The sequence below is a fragment of the Molothrus ater genome, chromosome 6 (genome assembly GCF_012460135.2).
Source record: "Molothrus ater isolate BHLD 08-10-18 breed brown headed cowbird chromosome 6, BPBGC_Mater_1.1, whole genome shotgun sequence".
NCBI classification, from domain to species: Eukaryota; Metazoa; Chordata; class Aves; order Passeriformes; family Icteridae; genus Molothrus; species Molothrus ater.
The window spans coordinates 45,002,304-45,021,202 of record NC_050483.2 but is presented as its reverse complement, the minus strand read 5'-3'; the positions used below and the strand labels follow the sequence as shown (position 1 = coordinate 45,021,202).

The window sequence follows — 18,899 nt, the reverse complement described above, 5'->3', positions numbered from 1 at the left end:
TGTATAGCCATGGACAGAACCATGTTCCTTGTGATACAGAGACTGCATTCTAGGGGGAGGCAATGGCCTCAAGACCAAGAGAGTTCAGTGTTAGTGCCCCTCGGCCCCAGGGGGTGAAAAAATATGGGGGGGACAGGTGTCCCAAAAGGAGAGATTGTGGAGACAGGTGTCCCAAAGGAGAAACTGTGCCTTTTTTAGATCAGGACAGAGCATCCTTAAAAGACAACCCTAGAAGCAGTTCTTGTCCGTGTTCAGTGGTGAGAGCACTAGACATAGAAAAGAAGAAGTCACAACGGCAGATGTACTCCGGGCGGTGCCACGAGTGACACAGAAACACACGAAGCTTCGACTGTGTTTCCAGGAGAAGCCCATAGTACAAGAAAGACTCCTCTCCTCTTGATGAACTGAAGATTAATTGTCTAAAAAGTGATGCTGGACCGAAAATTAGTGATTTGAAGAACAATGTATTGTGTTAGAAATTTGGTGGGGGGAGGAGGAAATGCATTTGTGAAGTTTTCATTTTCCCTGTATGTGTGTGTTCCTTTTTATTTGTAGTTGTAGAGTAGTTAATAAAGTTCTAGTTCTTTTCTTTCCTAAGTAAGAGCCTGCTTTGCTTATTCCTGGTCACATCTCACAGCAGAAACCAGGGAGAAAGTATCTTCATGGGGGCACTGGCATTGTGCCAGTGTCAAACCATGACATTTTTGGTTCCCTGACCGGGAATCGAATTTTGGGAGAATGATAAGATAAAGTTAAGAGTAAAGCTGTGAGATAAGACCAAAGAAAAATAAGAACAAAGCATGTATTGAGTTAAAGTAGATGCATAGTAAAATCTAGAGATGAAAGTTTTCTTGTTTTGTAGAAGTGTAAAAGTGTTTTGTAATTTTGTTAATAATTTTAGAAAGTGTGTTCTCAGAAGCGAAGGGTGGAATGTAGTAGTTTGACAAGAAATGTGTTTTTTAAGATGCTGTGTTTTTGGCCAATAGATATTCAGACTTTAATATTAGCATTTAACCTGACCATTGAGACATAGACACGCCTCTGAGAACACGGAGTTAAAAGCAGAGCTCTCCCCTGGGAGGGTCCTCTTGGGTTTCCGGCGGGAAAGAGTTCGGGTCTCTCCCCCGGCCCAGCTGCTGGCTGGGCAGGGGGAGGGGAAAGCCATGAGGCCGAGAGAGGTAGGCCTGAGCCCCGGGGTGGAAGGGTGGAAGAGAGACACAGAGAGAGAGAGAGACACCGGGAGCCATCGGGCAGCCCCCCCTGAGAGACACAGAGAGAGAGAGAGAGAAAGAGCTGCTGCCTGGGACTGTAACCTTGAGACTTGATAAACATGGGCCTGCGCCGGCAGCACGGCTGGGACGGAGAAGAAGGGGGGGTTCAGCCGGCCGCTTGTAGGAGCTTTTAACCCCTTTTTAGAGAATGAGAACTTTACAGATCATTGACTTCTCCTGGAAGATAGAGTAGAAAATGAAGAAAGAAATAGGCCAGTGTGAGAGAAGTCTGGGCGAGTGAGAGATAGTAAAAAAATAGAGAAAAATCCTAGTGGGAAGAGATGATAGAGTAGTTTTTGCTAGACTCTTTTTGTATAGCCATGGACAGAACCATGTTCCTTGTGATACAGAGACTGCATTCTAGGGGGAGGCAATGGCCTCAAGACCAAGAGAGTTCAGTGTTAGTGCCCCTCGGCCCCAGGGGGTGAAAAAATATGGGGGGGACAGGTGTCCCAAAAGGAGAGATTGTGGAGACAGGTGTCCCAAAGGAGAAACTGTGCCTTTTTTAGATCAAGACAGAGCATCCTTAAAAGACAACCCTAAAAGCAGTTCTTGTCCGTGTTCAGTGGTGAAAGCACTAGACATAGAAAAGAAGAAGTCACAACGGCAGATGTACTCCGGGCGGTGCCACGAGTGACACAGAAACACACGAAGCTTCGACTGTGTTTCCAGGAGAAGCCCATAGTACAAGAAAGACTCCTCTCCTCTTGATGAACTGAAGATTAATTGTCTAAAAAGTGATGCTGAACCGAAAATTAGTGATTTGAAGAACAATGTATTGTGTTAGAAATTTAGTGGGGGGAGGAGGAAATGCATTTGTGAAGTTTTCATTTTCCCTGTATGTGTGTGTTCCTTTTTATTTGTAGTTGTAGAGTAGTTAATAAAGTTCTAGTTCTTTTCTTTCCTAAGTAAGAGCCTGCTTTACTTATTCCTGGTCACATCTCACAGCAGAAACCAGGGAGAAAGTATCTTCATGGGGGCACTGGCATTGTGCCAGTGTCAAACCATGACAAAGGCTAAAGGCTGTCAGGGTGGGATGGGAGTAGCCATTATGCAAGCTTGTGTCTGGGGAAGGGAAAACCAAGATGAAAGCTTCAGGAGCTCTTCTGTCTTTCTCTTAGAATCCACTGTTATCTTAGATGGTTGTGCCCAGCTTTTGGGAAGCCTCAGAGCCAGCTTCCAAACCTGTGCTATCTGTGTGATCTCAGGTTTCACTTGTGTCAAACATTGGGAAAAAGCAGCGTGCCAAATGCCTCTGAGCTGAATTTCTGATTGGAGAGGCTACACCTCTGAGGTCCTGCAAGGAATTCTCAGGCTGACAGGAGAGCTGATGGCCTTTAACACGTTGCTTCACTTCTTTGGCATGTGAGCATGCTTATGAGTGAGAGAAATGGATACTGGGAAGAGCTGGGGTCACCTCATAGTTGTGTTACTCAGCTGGAACCAGTCTCTGGCTGCTGTGAGATGTAAGGTATGCTGCAGCCCTCACACAGATACTGTAAGGGGAGTCCTACAGGCTTGCTGAATTCTTGGGATAACTGCAGAGAGCTCTGCACCTCGTGCTACAGATCACGCTGCCTGTTCCCTACGAGAATGGGACAGCACAGCTCTGTTGCCTGCCAGCCTGAGGCTCTGCTGGAGTCTCTCACTCAGGTTTCAGAGGCCTCCCTACTCCATTTATGTAGCCTTTCCTTGCCCTTCTCAAGGTCCAATTTCATTCCCCCAGTGTGGGAGGGCTGGAAGGATTGCAGGGGAACCTGTGTGTGCTAAAGCCTGTGATCTGCAAGAGCAGCAGGGGCACAGCAGCAGCCTGTGTTGGGAAGTCTGGCATTCCTCCAGCCTCAAACATGGTGTTGGGTTGCGAGCCTGCACTTTTTGCAGGCCAGTGTCACGGCTTCAAAGATGAATGCAAGTGAAGTTTTGTGTGTTGTCACCTGGCTGTCAGGTACACCTCCTGGCCTTTGCTGTCAGCTAGAATTAGCTTAGTGGGTGAGCTAAAAGGTACCATTAGGAACCCAGCTATTCTGGAGACTTTCTACAGAGAACAGAAAGTCCCATGCACAGTACTTCATCCTTAATTTTGGTACCCTTCAATTGAAATAACAATTCTTGTTGCTGCTCCTCAGCTGCCTGACACGCTGGAGTCCTCCTAGGCTTTAAAATGGAGATAAGCTATGGGTGGGTGTTCTACAACTCAGATGATTTGTTGAGCTAGTTGCAACTGCTGTTTCTTCTTTTTCCCTTCCCAGTGATGCTTTATCCCTGTGACATGCTCAACTTCCCCTGGCCCATGACCTGCTACAGGTTTTGTAACTGGATCCCTTGACTGGCCGTGACCCATGCTGGGGCAGTGGCTGGGGCAGATTAATTTACTGCTCACCTGTTTGTATATGACTTGCTTTACTACTGGAATAAAAACTGAAGGTGGTTGTTTCTGAATGAAGCAGATTTCACTAAAGGAAACAGGAAGATTGGACTGCTTGTATCTGGTTTGGTTGTTTTGGAGAGTGAGAAATGATTTTTGTTAAAATCACTGGTTGCTGTTCTGTTCCTTGTAATCTGTGTACATACCAGGTGTCAGCTCTTGAGAACAGCAGGGTAAGTGCCTGGGAAGGGCCAGAGAAAAAATGATGCCTTTGGAACATCTCACAGCTGTAGTGCCCTCCACTTGCTTATCAATGTATACTCCTGTCTTGGGTGGTCAAAAATTAGTGGGATACTGATGTGGACCTTGAGTTCCAATTTTGTATTTTTTCCCCTTTGCATAAATATTTAGGTCTCAAATACAAGTGCTATGATACAAAGGTGGTATCATGCATTATGTATACATAGGAAGGTAAAATACATTTGAAGGCCAATGTTGTTAACAAGTGGCACCTAAATCTCTACATTGCACCTGTACTCTAGCCAGTAATAGGTCTCACTTTAAAAGATGGAATCAGTAACAATTTCCCTTTTGCCAATCCTTTCTTCCTGTCTTCTCTTTAACATTCATTCTCCATTGCTATTTCTACTTATTCCAGGCTGTGGCCTGGAGCTGCTGCCTGTCCCAGGTACTCAGACACCAGAAGAGTAGTCATGCACTAAAGGACATTACTAAAACATCTTGTTGGTTAGAAACTGTGCTGTCACCACAATGGAACAGCCTGCCTTAGAGGCTACAAATGAAACTCCTGGGACTAATTTTTATTTATGCTGATGTTCTAGTTCTCTTACTCACAAACGTTGCACAAAACATTGCTGAGGAAACAAGTAGCCCTTCTTTCCCCATTGTCCAATGGAGCCATTTGTACTTGAATCATGAAATGCTGTCAGTTGATCTGCATCCTTCTTACAACTACTCTTGCATAGCTATAAATTATAAAGTGTATAGAAATGCAGAGAAACAAAATTGTGAGGTCATTCTGCAGCTAAGCCTAAATGAAAACTCTATAGGAGCTGTAAACACTGGGTGGATCAAGCATAAAAGGATGGCTCAAAGCTGGTTTTCTGGTCAGCCCTAAGACATGTGAGCACCTTTATTCTTTGATCCTGCTAATCTTTACTTCAAATGACCAAAAGCCCTACTTTGCTTTGTAAATAAACAGAATCCTACCTTTGAAACAAACAGTACTGATGACAAAACTGTAGCTTTAAAGATAAGAGGCCATTTTGTTACAGCAAAGTAACACTAGCAGGCTTTTGTCTATCTGAAAAACATTGATGTTATGATGTATCTACTCATGGCCCAAATGAATCTGGGCAGAAAAAAATCTTTACACTGCAGATCACTGCTGCTGACTGCTCCCAAGCTTGTTAAACCTGAAGGATTCAGGTATGTAAGGGTGTGTCACTGCCTTGTTCTGCTACTGCTTGTGCCAAGACTTGAGTATAACACAAAGTAAAATGCGACGAGAGAAAAAAATTCAAACCCAACCAACTAAAACCCTCAGAAAAAATCCCCAAGCCTTGCAGTGTTGATTAATCTTATCAGTGATGTGGGCCAGGCTTGCATATCAGGGTCTTTAAACAACTTATGTTTTAAGCACTATCTTAAAAGTAAATGTGAATAGAAGAGAGAAAGTTTTAAATCCAAGGCAGCCTGAATTTTCTCTTGGATTTGCAGATAAACTGATTTTATATAGGTAACATCTATCTAGAATGATTTTTCCCCACTCTTATAGGAGTGCCTCTACAATGAGAGAAACCAGTTCTGTGGAAGTGGACTCACTGCTCCAGTTGCTGGATATGGGGGTGTGTAATTCTTAGGTTCTTTAACAGACATTTCACTGTGGATCCAACAAACGTTCACACTTACAGTTTAGGAAGGCAGGTGCTTTCTTTGTGAAAGGTCTCTCTTAATCAATTTATTTCTTCTTTTAAGTTGCTGTTACCCAGAAAAAAAGTTACCCAGAAAAAAATGTCATTGATGTTGAGACAGTTCATCAACAGGAAATATGGTCAAGGTTTTTATTTGTTTTTATGTTACTTGTATTACAGGAAATCAGTATGTCATTACTAGTGCCTTTCTGTGATTTTCCTACAGTATTTTTGCATTTACAGAAATTGAATGTGAAATTCTTACTAATCTTTAATCAGACTCATGCAGACCAGAAGCCAAAGTTTGCTGAGTGACATTTTTTACAATGTACAACTCACAAGTGTAGAGATAGGAAGGGAAAAAAACTCTAAATTCCTATTATTGACCAAGAATGGAGAACTTGGAATGGAGGGCCTGAAGAATGGGTGAAGTCCTGGCTGAGGAGCAAAGAGGCTTTATACTTTTATGCATCAAACCATGCTCTTTAGTTTTTGAACCAGTCCCTGTGGGACAGAATTCTTTGTAAAGTAGAAACAAGTTTCCTAGGGCATCCTTTCTGTTCAGGTCCCTTGGGTAAGGAATAGAGAGGGAGTTCCCTTGAGGATGGGAGGAGGTCTGTGATCACTTGTGATTGAGGACAAACCCTCCCTGCACTGTACTGACTCAGCCCTGTGGTCACATCTTTGCAACAAGACAGGCTCTGATGGGGGGATGTAGAAGTCCTCACATTATCTCACCTGCTTTTCAGTGAGCCAGAGCACTCGTGCTGCAGGCCAGGCTTACAAGGCAGCCAGCTGAGTGTGGCAGATGAAAGGCTGGTGCCCATCTGCCCAGCCACATGTACCTGGCTAAAATAAACTCTGTCTCCTGTAATTGTCAACAAGTGCAATTTATTATTGTGGACAAGGCACCCAGGAAAGTGCCTTTTGCTTTCTTTGGGAATTGTGCTCTGCACTGCAGTGCTGTGATTATGCCAGACGTTTTTCTCTGACTGCCTTCCTTTAGCTGTTTTTTGAAATTTCTTTTTTGTCTAAAAGTTTATGCTTCATAAGTGAAGCAGTGGTCTGTGTCTGTTGGAGCTCCTTTAAGCTGCAATGGGTCATCTGGCTGATGGAGTCACAGACTTTGGTTGAGGCACAGGGGAGGCAGGTGGTGGCAGTTGTTATATGTAAGAACTGGTACAGCTTGGGCTTGTCTTTGGAGGAAGAAGGTTAGAAACTGATCCTAGGAGATATCAGAGGACAGGCTTTATCCAGGTTCCTAAGACTTCTCCTAGTTCCTCACCTACAGCAAGACAATGTAACTTGCCAGCATTTCCTCAGAACCTGTTAAACTCATTCTGCAGCAACAGGAATGTCAGGCAATAGCTGTACTCTGATTAAACAATGACATTGGGGTTGATTTCGTGCAATGCATGTACAAAGCTTAATTTAAACTTAAACTAGAAAATACACCACCACTTTTCCATTTGCTGTACAAGGTGCCTGATGTGTTTTCTTCTACACAGCTCTAGTCAACAAACAGTAAGCAATTCAATCATTTTCCAAAACCAAAGCTTGATGCAGAATGCTATGCCATGGCTGTCATCAGTGCAAGAAATTGAACTTAGCAGTTGCATTCAAGTAAAGAACTAAAAATATCAAAAAAATGCAGTCATTAATCTACATAGATCTGTTAAAATTTGGATTTTCTTCTTGTGAAATAGTTTGATTTTTCATTGATGGGCTTCTGCAAATGGTAACATAGCACACTGCATGGTGGAACTGCTTGTCCATTCTGGAAGAGGACATAGTTTGATGTTAAGTTTATGTTAAGTTGTTGAATTCTTCCAGACTACAACAACTCAGATCTTTATAGCAGGATCATAAATGTACTATCAATTAATTTATTTAAATCAATAAATATTTCATAACTTTTTATTACAGCTCTAAAAAATATAAATCTAGTTTTAATATTCTCAAGTTTGTTTTGAGTTATACAATTATAGGCAAAATACAAAAAATTCTTCTGATAACTGACCCTTAACTGACCCTTTATCCTTTAAGATCTAATTTACATAGAGATTAATGCCCAATTAATAGTATCCTGCTACAGAGATCTTAGCAGTATTTAAACAGAAATAACTGAAAATAAACCTAACAATTTACTGTTGGTTGACAAATGGCAGTTCACCACAGAAGGAGCTCTATCCCTGTTTAACAGGTAAGTGTTGGTTACAGTTATGAATAGTTAGGTGAAATGTGAAGGGCCTCTGCAAAGTTTTCATCAAGTTCATCAAGCTCCTTATTGACGTCAAAATCAATGTCACAAACAAACAAATTTGAAGCTGCCTCACAGGTGGGTGAAGTGTCTGGGTGTTCTTCAAATACCACACCACAGAAATCAGACTCTTTCCCAGCACCCATAATTTCAGTGGTATCTTCTGAGAAGTCCTCCTTGCCCCGTGTCTCCCTTGACCTTTTGCACCGGGACAGTGATCCACATTGGCTTGGTTTCGTTAATGACAAGTCCCTGGTCTCAAGGAATTCTTCATTTTTTGTAGCTTTCCTCAGCCTGTGACCTTTACTGGCAAACTCGAGCTCTTCTGTTGTATCACACTTCCGCTGCTCCAGTGGGCCCGAGGCCTCCTGATCTGCATGGATTGGCTCAGTGTCGCTGTCCTGGTCGCAGCCAAGGTCTGATTTCAGCACATCCAACATCTGACGCATTTTGCCCTAAGGGGTGAAGGAGGAAAAGGGTGACACTGCTCCAGCCCCATGGCACCTGAGCACCGCTCACACAGGGCTTAACTGACAGAAGGAAAGGGAGGCTGCTTGCAATCAAGTGACTAAATGAAACACTGAGTGTCACCAAACTGAATTGACTGTTGTCCATTCTTTGTCACAGTACCTGTGACTCCTAATCTGCTGTGATCCATGAGTGAGCAGATCTCATTCATGGAGAGAGAGAGGCTCCCCACTGAGTATTCTGAATATTCTGGTTACCTTTACCCTCCAATATACCTGTGCCTTTGCCCTGCTCTTTGGAAATGTCACCTAAACCATATGCAGAGACTACTGTAAGGGCAGCACATACCTCATCAAGGCGGTTCTTATTTTCTTCTATATGGCACTTAAACAGTTGCTCCAGAACCCTATAAATAAAAAATCAAATTATTTCACAGGAGGAAAACCAACTTTTAACAGACGTACATAACCTAATGACAGTATGTTTTCATTTCCATTTCTTAGCTGAATGGCACCTCTAAGACTGTTTCAATTCCTCTGTCACAAAGAGGGCTACCTGTAGTCAGCAACCCACTGGACACGTGCTCAGCAGGCAGGCTTGGCTTTGGGCAGCACATGGCAATTGTGGGGTGACTTGTTGTACAGCTATGTGTGTGTTTGACCTGGTGTGCCTATGTGCTCCAATCCAGTGGCGATTCTACTGGCATGTTGAAGTATCCAAAATCTCTTGGATGCACCATAGTGGCTGCTATACACAAGAATAAATAAAGAGAAGGAATAAAATCCAGCGTCAGTAAAAAGAAAAAAATCCAGAGAAAAATACTCAGTCCCGAGAGCTCTCTTCCATTTCTTAGGCTGAATGAGAAAAAAGATTCTGTAAAGAAAGTGTTCTGTGACAACTAAAGTACACAGTCACTGGAACAGAATTCTAGAAAGTCAAGTGAATTTAACCTAGCTTACATCTGAAAGTATAATAAAAATGTGTAAGAAGGGTTCTGGTGGAAGAAAAAATTACTGTAAAAGAGCCAGAGGTAGACTGCTTTCAAAATTTCTTGAAGATTAATTTTTTTACTTGGTGTATTTAGTATTCTTATTGACAGCCTTGACATAAGAAGAAAAAAATAAGAGCACATAGAATAGCAAAAGCAGCTGGGAACATTATCAACCCAAAGCAAGATCAGAATATATGAAATTAGACTGCCTTGAATGCAGATTTTCAAAAATGGTTTAAGATTCTGTATATATATTCTGTGTATGTATAGAAATACTGCAATGGTTTTTTTGCATAAATTGAGAGTTCTTTACTAGAAAGAACCAGTATCATATTGAAAAAAAAGTTCTGATTTAGCAGTTGGTGAACTTTTATCTGCAAGAGAATGTAACCCTTGCAACTCATGTTGAAGACTGAATTCATACTGGAACTGGAAGGACAGAAGGGGGACAAAGGACCTGTTGTGTAAAAGACTAGTAACTCAGTTTATTTAACAAAACAGATGTTGCAGACTAAAATGAGTTCTTAGTATTTTTCCACCTAGGGTTCCAGGTCAGTTTTTAACAGAAGCTTTTATCTCATGGTACATAGCAGCAGATCAAAGTTGATGACCCAAAGGTATTTCCTAGTTCCTCTTTCTTACATAAAGCAAAAAAGAAGAGGAAACAAAACAAAAGCAAGGGCTAACTGTGTATATGTGTGTATAAAGACATTATTACTAATCACTACTTCCCTTACTTAGGGAGTCCATGGGTTTCTGACATAGCATTGCAAAATTGGAAACAACTGTAACCTACCTGTTAGAAAATATGCCAAGTCTAAGAATTTCATTTGTTACTTCTTCAATGAAAGTTAAATACAAAAGCTCCTCTTCTCTGCAGGGAGAATAGAAATCCCAATGTTAAATGCTCTACCATAGAAACACATATGACACATTTTAGTAGGTTTAATCACCTTCACTGGAAAGAAGATTTTATAGTTCTTACATCAGCAGTTATGTTTCATAAAAGGTAAGGCTATCATGACAAGCTAGACATTTGTTCAATCTGGATAATAAAAAACTGCAAAATATGAGACTGTTAGCAAGGTGGTCATAGTGCTTTGCCTTTATGCTAACTTTCTGCTGGAGAATAAATTAGCAGAGAGATCCCAAGTGAGGGAATCAGTGAATCTTGGCAAGAGTTCAGAACCTGCACTGCCCTCAAGAAAGGGGAGCTAACTGGGAAAAAAGTGAACAATTGCAGTTTGATGCTCTGGGTATAGGCTTCCAAAGGAGCTTCTAGAGAATTTTCTCTGAAAACTGCAGCTGAAAATTGCTGGTCCTAAATGGAAGCCGAAAAGGATATAACTGCTTATTTGCAGCATCCACTCATTTCAACATATCTCCTTGATGGATAAAATCTTAGTGTGAGATGTGACTTTCACCTCTTATCTCTATTTTAGTACCTCTAAAAGAGTTGTTGATGCCAATTACTCTAAATTGGACCCTTAAAAAGTCTGGAGTTCTGCTTGAAAGACAACAGGAAAGAAAACCCCCAAAGAAAATATTTCAGTTTCTCTTTCACAGCATCTTTCTAAATCTCCCAAAGCATCCAATCAAACTCTACTGAGTCATTCTCCAGTCTTAATAAACAGAAAATAAAAAATGGAATACATTTTGCATGATTTTCATTATATAAAATTTGTTATTGTGCCTAAAGATTATAATTTTGGTTCCCTCTATAGTCAAGGAAGTTACCTACAGCTGGTATTTGAGACCTTTATTATAAGCCTTAAGTTAGGCATACACAAGGCTGTCCTAAAGCACAAAGAATTAAATGACTTTTCCAAGGCCATTTGATGAAGCTTTACAGTGTTTCTGAATATAACTCAAAACTCTACTAATTTTCATCAAATTTCAGTGCAGAAATGTGGTAAGAATGCCTTTTAATTTGGTGCTTCATTTGCCAATATTTGCTTCAGAGATTACAGACCTAAAAAGAAATGGAAAAAAACTATAGGCACTGTACAATCTTCTGAAGATAAAATAAATTGTCTTTGCTTTTTGATTCACATAAATTTTTAAAGTATTTTATTTTTCAAATTCATCAGTTTTGAGGAAAGCCTTCTAGTTTGATGTTGTAAAAGAGAAGAAAAAAGGTTTAAAAGCATACTTACTCAGCATCATCACTTCTCTCTGGTGAAGACTTCTGAGGACACCATGATGTCTCTCTAATCAGAGGGCAAGAAAAAAAACAACATTCTAAACACCTTTTATACTACCTTACATGTAATTTTCTTCTGGAGCCATGGAGTGCCATTATATGATGCTCTTTCACAAAAAAACCCACCATAACACCCCTAAACCCTGCTCCAGGAGCAAAATCCCCTGCTGGCACTGAAACCTGAAAGACTTCAAGAGTATTACACCACTTCCCTCGATGCAGTGCTCAGAAGACCTTGGTGCTACTTCAGATGCTATTCAATCTCTGTTATCTGTAAGAATGCTTTTTTAACTCAGAGTACATTTTTTTCCTCAGATAAAAATGCCTTTGTATGAAAAGGCCAGAGAGCAAATCAGCGAGTCATGCGTGACACTTAGGTCAGCAATGAGGAGAATCAGCTCGGAGCCCTTGGGCTCTGGCCTACTAACAACTGTATTAATGTCTCATCAGTCAATTCTGACAAAAATACTCATATTTTTCAGAGCTCTCTTTCTTAATTGGCTTCCCAGTGGAACTTATCACAAGAAAAGAATGAATTTTGAAGTTGGAAAAGGCCATTGATATAAAAAACCCAATAAAAGTTCTGTGAGAAGAAGACACAAAGAGAAATGCTAGTGAAGACTTATGGCCTAAGGTCCAGCTGTATAGAAAGGAACATTTCAAATATTCCCTCCTGCTGTAAATCAGGCACCTTGGGATGGAGAGTTGAAAATCATCTACTCCTCTCTCAGGCTCATCGAAAGTATATCTTTTATCTTCAGCCTACAACACAGAAACAAAAATCTTTATTATTAGTGCAAATATACAGCAAATTTCACCATTAAAATGAATCTAATAACTCTCTGCGATTAAGCAGCCCTAGAAATTCCATATCTTTTCTGAGACACTCTGGGTAAACAGACAAATGGGACACCTGCTGCTGGAAAGTCATGTAGCAATTATCTATGGCCTTAACAGATATTTGATAGTGCACTTATAGAAACAATAAAAAAAATAAAATTAAAGACATCTCTTCATGGGTCTCAGTGTTTTTTCTTATAGTTTCCACTCAGTATTCTGAAATTCTCTCTGCTCTATGGAACTAACTCATGTCATGGCAATAGAGAGAAGAACAGCTAAATCAGCTGCTCACTGCTGTGGCAGTGACGAATTGCATTACCCCACAGTGATGGTGGTGGGAAGAGTACCCAGATGACTGACAGATGCATCATTACCTTTGATTTGATCTTCTGCTTTTCACCCGTAACTTTTCTCACAGGCACTTTGTCTTCAGGTGGAAAGCTACAAAATTTAGAGAGGTATTAGATTCCCAAGTAGACTACTTTCAAAAAATGTAGGATGAGAATAGCAGTGCCACTGTGGAAATGTCTTATTGGCCTCAACAGAATGTAGTAACAAACAGTTCAGAAAATTTCTGCCAGACAGGTGATCCAAAATAATTTTTTAGCTGCATATTAGCAGTGGATAACTGAACTATTCAAAATAATTGTTCAGAATTAAGAATGGAGATGATCCTGAAATTAAAAGTGCACCAGGAAAATAGACAACCCACAGATAGAAAATCTACAGTTGCAATACAGAGCCAAAGATATCATAATTCCAGTCTTAGGAAATTCCTAATTTATTCTATGACAAAACTGGAGTTGGACATGCAGGCATGGAGGGCACAGAAGGGAAAAAACTTCACTTTACACGGTAGTATCAGTAGAAACAAAATCAGAACTGTTCAACTTGCTAAGAAGTTCAATGCAAGAGGACACTAATTTTGTTTCAAGTATTTTATACATAGTATATATCTGTATATAATTTAATTTAAAGGTATTTAAAAAAATGAAGAGCTGCAATCAAGAATTAAAAAAAGATGTTTGCATGATGCATTAATTAACAGACTGGAAAGCACGAGATTACAGAGGCAATAGTGGGAACTACTTGCATTCTTATATTGGTTAATTCTTTACAAGACAGAACTATACATCAGAGAGCATAGGGAAGAGAGAGGGAATGATTAGTCCCAGCAGATGTGAGATTCCAAAGTTTGAATTTAGTAGCACTTTGTATCCAATCTGTATAAATTAAAACAGTTGTTCCAGAAAGAAGACAGGAAAATACGCCAGTGAAAAAAGGAAAATCACATTCTTTTCTGGCTTTTGCTAAGGTGTATCTAGAATAATTAGTCTAGTTGTAAGTTCTAGTAATCAGTATAATTATTTTGGTTTTATACAAATGTAATGAGAGCAAAACATCTCGCCTTTATGAAGATGTTATGATAACATCTAAATTCCAGAGCTTCAAAATAAAGCTTCACTCTCTGTACCTGGTCATATCAGTCTGTGTTTGAGCTTCCACAAGCTGTGATTTGCGGTGATTTCTCCTCCTCCTTTGAGCAGGAGTGTAAAACCTGTACTCTGACAGGAAAGGTTTAGCATCTGATATTAATGTGCGTGGAGTGAAAGGCTTTCGGCTCTTGGTGAAGCATTCCGAGTGCCTCTCTAGAAGGTCCCCGCCGATGGCCTGGGAGTGGTGTCCTTGGCACCCCTGGGAACAACCAACAACGCTGCCAAAACTCTCGATGGAGCGGCTGCGGGGCAGCACAGAGCGCCTGCCCGCTGCCCGTGACACGCACACACTGGGGTACGACGCCCCGGCCGTGTTCCGAGAGCGTTTCCTGGTGCATTTCCCTGCACCGCAGTGAACCAAGCAATCCTCGCCGTGAGAAGATGCTGCTCCTGATAGGTACTGTGCCTGCCCAGCAGAGGGTGAGACACCATCTTCTGCTTCCGAGAGACTCTAGAAAAAATAAAACAACATTTGATTGCTTTGTAAGTTACCTGCTTTGCTTATGATGGTACTCCCAGATATTACTGGGAGCTATCCAGTTGGAAACTGGGAGTTACCAACTTAGAGCCTCAGTGCTAACAGATTTTAAAACCTAGTCACTGGAAATAAGAGAGTAATAAGGAAATGGTTTACTTCAGTAGCAAAACATTGGTGCTCTGTTACAGAATATTGATGGCTACATCAAACCAAGAGTTTAATCAATAAATTTTTAGATGTCAAGAAATCATTCCACTGAGTCAAATAATTTGGAACAGTTCAAATATTCCCCCCCCTTGTTCATACCACCTGGGCAATCTAAGGCAGACATTACCGAAAATTATCCCATGCTGAAAAATTCAAGATTATTCCGGAATTGTATTATGACACTGTGACAAAGACAAATAAGACAGAAACACAACTAAATTCAAGTGATATTTTAAGGTGGAGTTTTTGGTTGGTTTGGTCATTTTTTGTTTGTTTTGTTAAATTAGAATGAACAATTAAATAGAAATTTTATTTCAGTCATAGAGTTTTGAAAAACTTGCAATATCAAAGCATAAATACCTGGATAGGTAATTTTGCTTTACAATGTGTCTAAAACACCTTATGGAAACAGATGTTGTATGTTATTTTCCTACCTAGGATACAGCCACCCACCGAATATTCTGTCAATCAGTGAAAATCATGTATGACATTTTACAGTCTCCATGGGCAAGCATGCTGCAGAACTGGAAGATTAAACCAGAAGCCTATCAGCAAAGAAAATTTTGTATGAACCAATTTATTGCATCCACACATATAACTATTTATGAAATTCAACAACTGTGTGATGCAGAAGAGATGACTCCCACTGTGTGTACTCTAACTATCTAGCACCACAACTCCCAGAGACAGGGCTTACAGTGCAACAGTGAGAGAGACAAGCTGAGGATAGTGTAATTCTGGAAAAATCTCACTGCTGTGCCATGCAATCAGCAAGGCAAAACAACAGCTGAATTATAAAATCTGAGAAAAACCAATTCAAAGCCTACAGCTAACTTTCTAAAATTACTATCATACTTTCCTAACACTAGGGCAGTTCATATAGGTCCACATCATCAGCAATAAATTGTTGTAAGATTTTAAGAGAATGTATACAAGTAGAGGTGTTTCCAAAGAAGAAAATTAAATTTCTAAGCCATTTGAGGTTTTTAACAAACTTGAAGTTCAGTTCAGATAGGCTAACACAGAAATTAACTTGTCCATGTACCTCCACCACCTAACAAGAAACAGGAAGAAAAGGAGACACCAGTACAGACCATAAGCTCTGCAGTGACAAAAGGAAGAAAAGGAAGATGATTTCCATATGTGTTTCATTCATTTCTATTATACTTCTATCAGCCAAATAAAAACTATTAAGCAGAAGCATTACATTACTGAAGTTACTGAAGGAACATGTGCCCTATGGGAAGCCTGAGAAAGGGTGGATGCAGTATGGTGTGACCTGTACATGTGCTGTGACACATTTATTTATGACATACAACCATAATGCCAATTGAGAAGATTCACAGATTCACCAAGTAGCCTACCCTGATCTCACAATTAAGCTATGTGGAAACTACTTTGAGGAAGTAAGACTGAAATACAGATCCAGTGCATTTCCAATAGGGCTGCATTGCCTGAGCACAATATAAACCTTGAGAAAATCCTCAAGAATACTTCACTTTTTGAAAATAATCAGCTGATTAAGATTTGGATTGAAGGCTGGATGTGTGATTTTCCCCACCAGGAAGTGACAAATGGACTGAATGCCAACAAAAGTCACAAAAACAACTGTAAAATAAAGTGCCTGTGGGGATTCTGCAAGATAATCAATACTTGTCCTGAGACTTCTGAAGTCTCCTACTGGGGTGAGCATGGAGAGAAAAAAAACCCAATGACCAAAACTAGAATCTTTATACATTTATTGAAAATTCATGACATTCTAACCTATAAATAGATAGTGTAAGGTAGTAATATATTACTAGCAAACCAGTAAGACATAGTGTAGTATATTAACCTATATAATTGGTAGCATAGCTTGTAAAGTTTCTATTCTAACATTCAACCCTAAAAAAGGTGTTTTTAAAAATTCTTAGCAATAGACTCTTACTGCATAAATGCTCCAGTTTCTCATAATTCTGCTACTGTTATTGCTTAGAATCTACACTATTTCATTTTTTTCTTTTCAAACACAATATTTTAAATTAAAGCTGAATTATGATGAATATACATTTTGTAGCATGCAGTAAATGCTATTTACAAGAATAATAAAAATGCAGGTATTTCATTGTGAAAATTAAGTCACAGATCACACTACCATCATACCATATATTTCCTTCATAATTTTCTCTCACATCAGTAGATCTATCTAAATTATTCCAGTATCCCTAAATATCCAGTTGCTGGTGCCTAATGCAAAGAAGTTTTCTTTTACTTAGCTGAGGCAAAATAAGCTCTTCTTGATGGTGTCCCATGTGAGTGAACTGCATTTTACTACTACAGCATAATTAAATGCTGAACTGATAACATGCAGTTACAATGCCAAACAAATGCCTGTGTTAGCAAGCAGAATAATGAGGCTTACCAGTGTGATTGTTTGCATATAAAGTGGTTGCAGTGGTAGCTCAGCACTATAGAAAACAGATAAGACTGGAAAGTTTCAGCATCCACCTATATAGATAAAAACTAATTCCATACCCTTCAGTGTATATTCTAAACAGCTTAATTCTTGTAAATGCTTTACTCTCAGTGACTAAAGCAGTTTCATTGAGCTGCAATATAAATTGTATTGTAGAAGCATTTGTCAGCATATGAGGACTGGTTCCCCGCATTATGCAAAATAATTATTAAGACAAGAAATGAAGTTATATCAGCCAATTATTTATCTAGACCTCATGAAAATGAAATGCTCTGTTCCTCAGAAGCAGTTAAGTTGATACAAAACAAGACAAAATCACAAGGTTGACATGGAAATATCCTAAATTTAAGCACTCCTTATGTATGAGGAAGCTTAGGGCAGTTATCTTCTTCTCCTTCTAAAACATTTCATAAGTGAACAGACCAATTAGCTCACTCGTGACTAGAGAGAATTTCAACCCAAAGCTGCATCTGTGCCAGCTGTGAGATGTACTCCTCCAAATACTGAGAAAAGAATGTCTTTCAAAGCCCTTATCCTGAGGCAAAACTTTACCACTCAAACAGGGAGAAGTACACTCCAAGTAGACAAAGAAACAATATCATGAACAAGGAACAATGTCACTTCAAAAGATTTTAAGGAGTGTCAGAGATTGCTGTTTGTCTGAAATTTGTCTCTTTTTCAGAAAATTATCCTGCAAAAAAAATGTAAGCAAGCGTGCTCACTTCCTGCTCTGTTTTCTATTCAAAACATCAGATGTTTAAGTAGGAAACAAAAAAAGACAAAAAACATGTCTACAAATAGGAAGCTTATTAAAATATATTATTAGTTCTATTCTTCAAATAAAATTTTAAAGAAATTCCAGTATAGTAACTGAACTTTAGCTGTTAGAACTATCAAGAACTATAACTAATGTAATTTGGAGTAAAAAATCTTGACTTATATCTTGCTTATCAATATATGTTTCTATTCTGTTAATTCAACCAAGTACAATCTGTTTTGAAAGATACAAATCTACTCAATGATACATTTCAGCTCCTTAAAAAAGTTTCATAAAGTATGTATTTATGCTTTGATTTTATTAGTCACAAAACTGGGGTAAACTGAGCAGTACTTTGCAACAAGGATGTAGAGAAAGGACCTCTGAATTTTCATGGACTCTGTGGAAGAGAAAATTCAGTAAAAAGAGATCAAAGCATGCTGCTGTCATCTGATGGGCAAAAGTAGTAACACAGAGAAAGAGTCCAGATTTCACTATAAATTACTTTTAATTTCTACAAGAAGTTTAGTTTTCCAGCTCAAAAGCCACTAATTTATCAGCTGCCTTATAAAAAACCAAACCTTGAAAAGAAAGGTTGCTAAATACTTTTTCACATAAAAGGTCCAATGCAGCTCTCACTGGGGTCACTGAAATTACAGTAAGATTAGTTTAATCTTGAAATTAACTTGTTCTTGTATGAAAAGGTCTTCCAGTAGAATAGTTCATCTACCATTATAAAATGAGATCAAAGAGATGCCTTATGAACTGCACTGTCAGGATACAAAAGCTGTGAATTTGCAATAAATGAGTGTATGATTCTTTTAACTTGAGAAAGCCATTTAAATATTGCTCTAAATCAGCTGAGCACCTGCTCTCTGCTGTCTGGATAGAGCAAAACTCTCCTATAGGAAGTGACAAGCTGCCTTTAGAGAAAATTCATACAAATATGTGAACAAATTGGACCTTCTATAAATATATTCAGTTTGTATCCTGGTACCACTATTTTTCAAAACTATGGTCCTGGTACACTCTTTCATTTTGTGCATGTGTGTGTGGGTGTCAATTCTTTAATGTACTAAGTTCCTACTTTTATCAAATACTGTGATGTTATCAAGAAGGGGTATTACTGAGTGTGCATTAATTCAAAGAACCAGCACAAGAGGTGATTGTCACT

The 18,899-nt window shown here is 39.4% G+C and overlaps 1 protein-coding gene across 2 annotated transcripts in view; it reads right to left on the bottom strand.

Moving 5' to 3' along the window:
• Nucleotides 1-5,706: 5,706 nt before the first annotated feature.
• SPATA7 (spermatogenesis associated 7) overlaps nt 5,707-18,899 on the bottom strand; it is a 33,643-nt gene continuing 20,450 nt past the window's right edge. For both annotated transcript variants that reach the window (XM_036384711.2, XM_036384712.2), the window contains exons 6-12: nt 13,807-14,279; nt 12,707-12,773; nt 12,184-12,254; nt 11,446-11,499; nt 10,086-10,163; nt 8,647-8,704; nt 5,707-8,285 (exon numbers count right to left, since the gene is read on the bottom strand). In XM_036384711.2, coding sequence (XP_036240604.1) covers nt 7,791-8,285; nt 8,647-8,704; nt 10,086-10,163; nt 11,446-11,499; nt 12,184-12,254; nt 12,707-12,773; nt 13,807-14,279 — 1,296 coding nt within the window. In that variant the 3' untranslated portion in view covers nt 5,707-7,790. The remainder of the gene's footprint in view (nt 8,286-8,646; nt 8,705-10,085; nt 10,164-11,445; nt 11,500-12,183; nt 12,255-12,706; nt 12,774-13,806; nt 14,280-18,899) is intronic.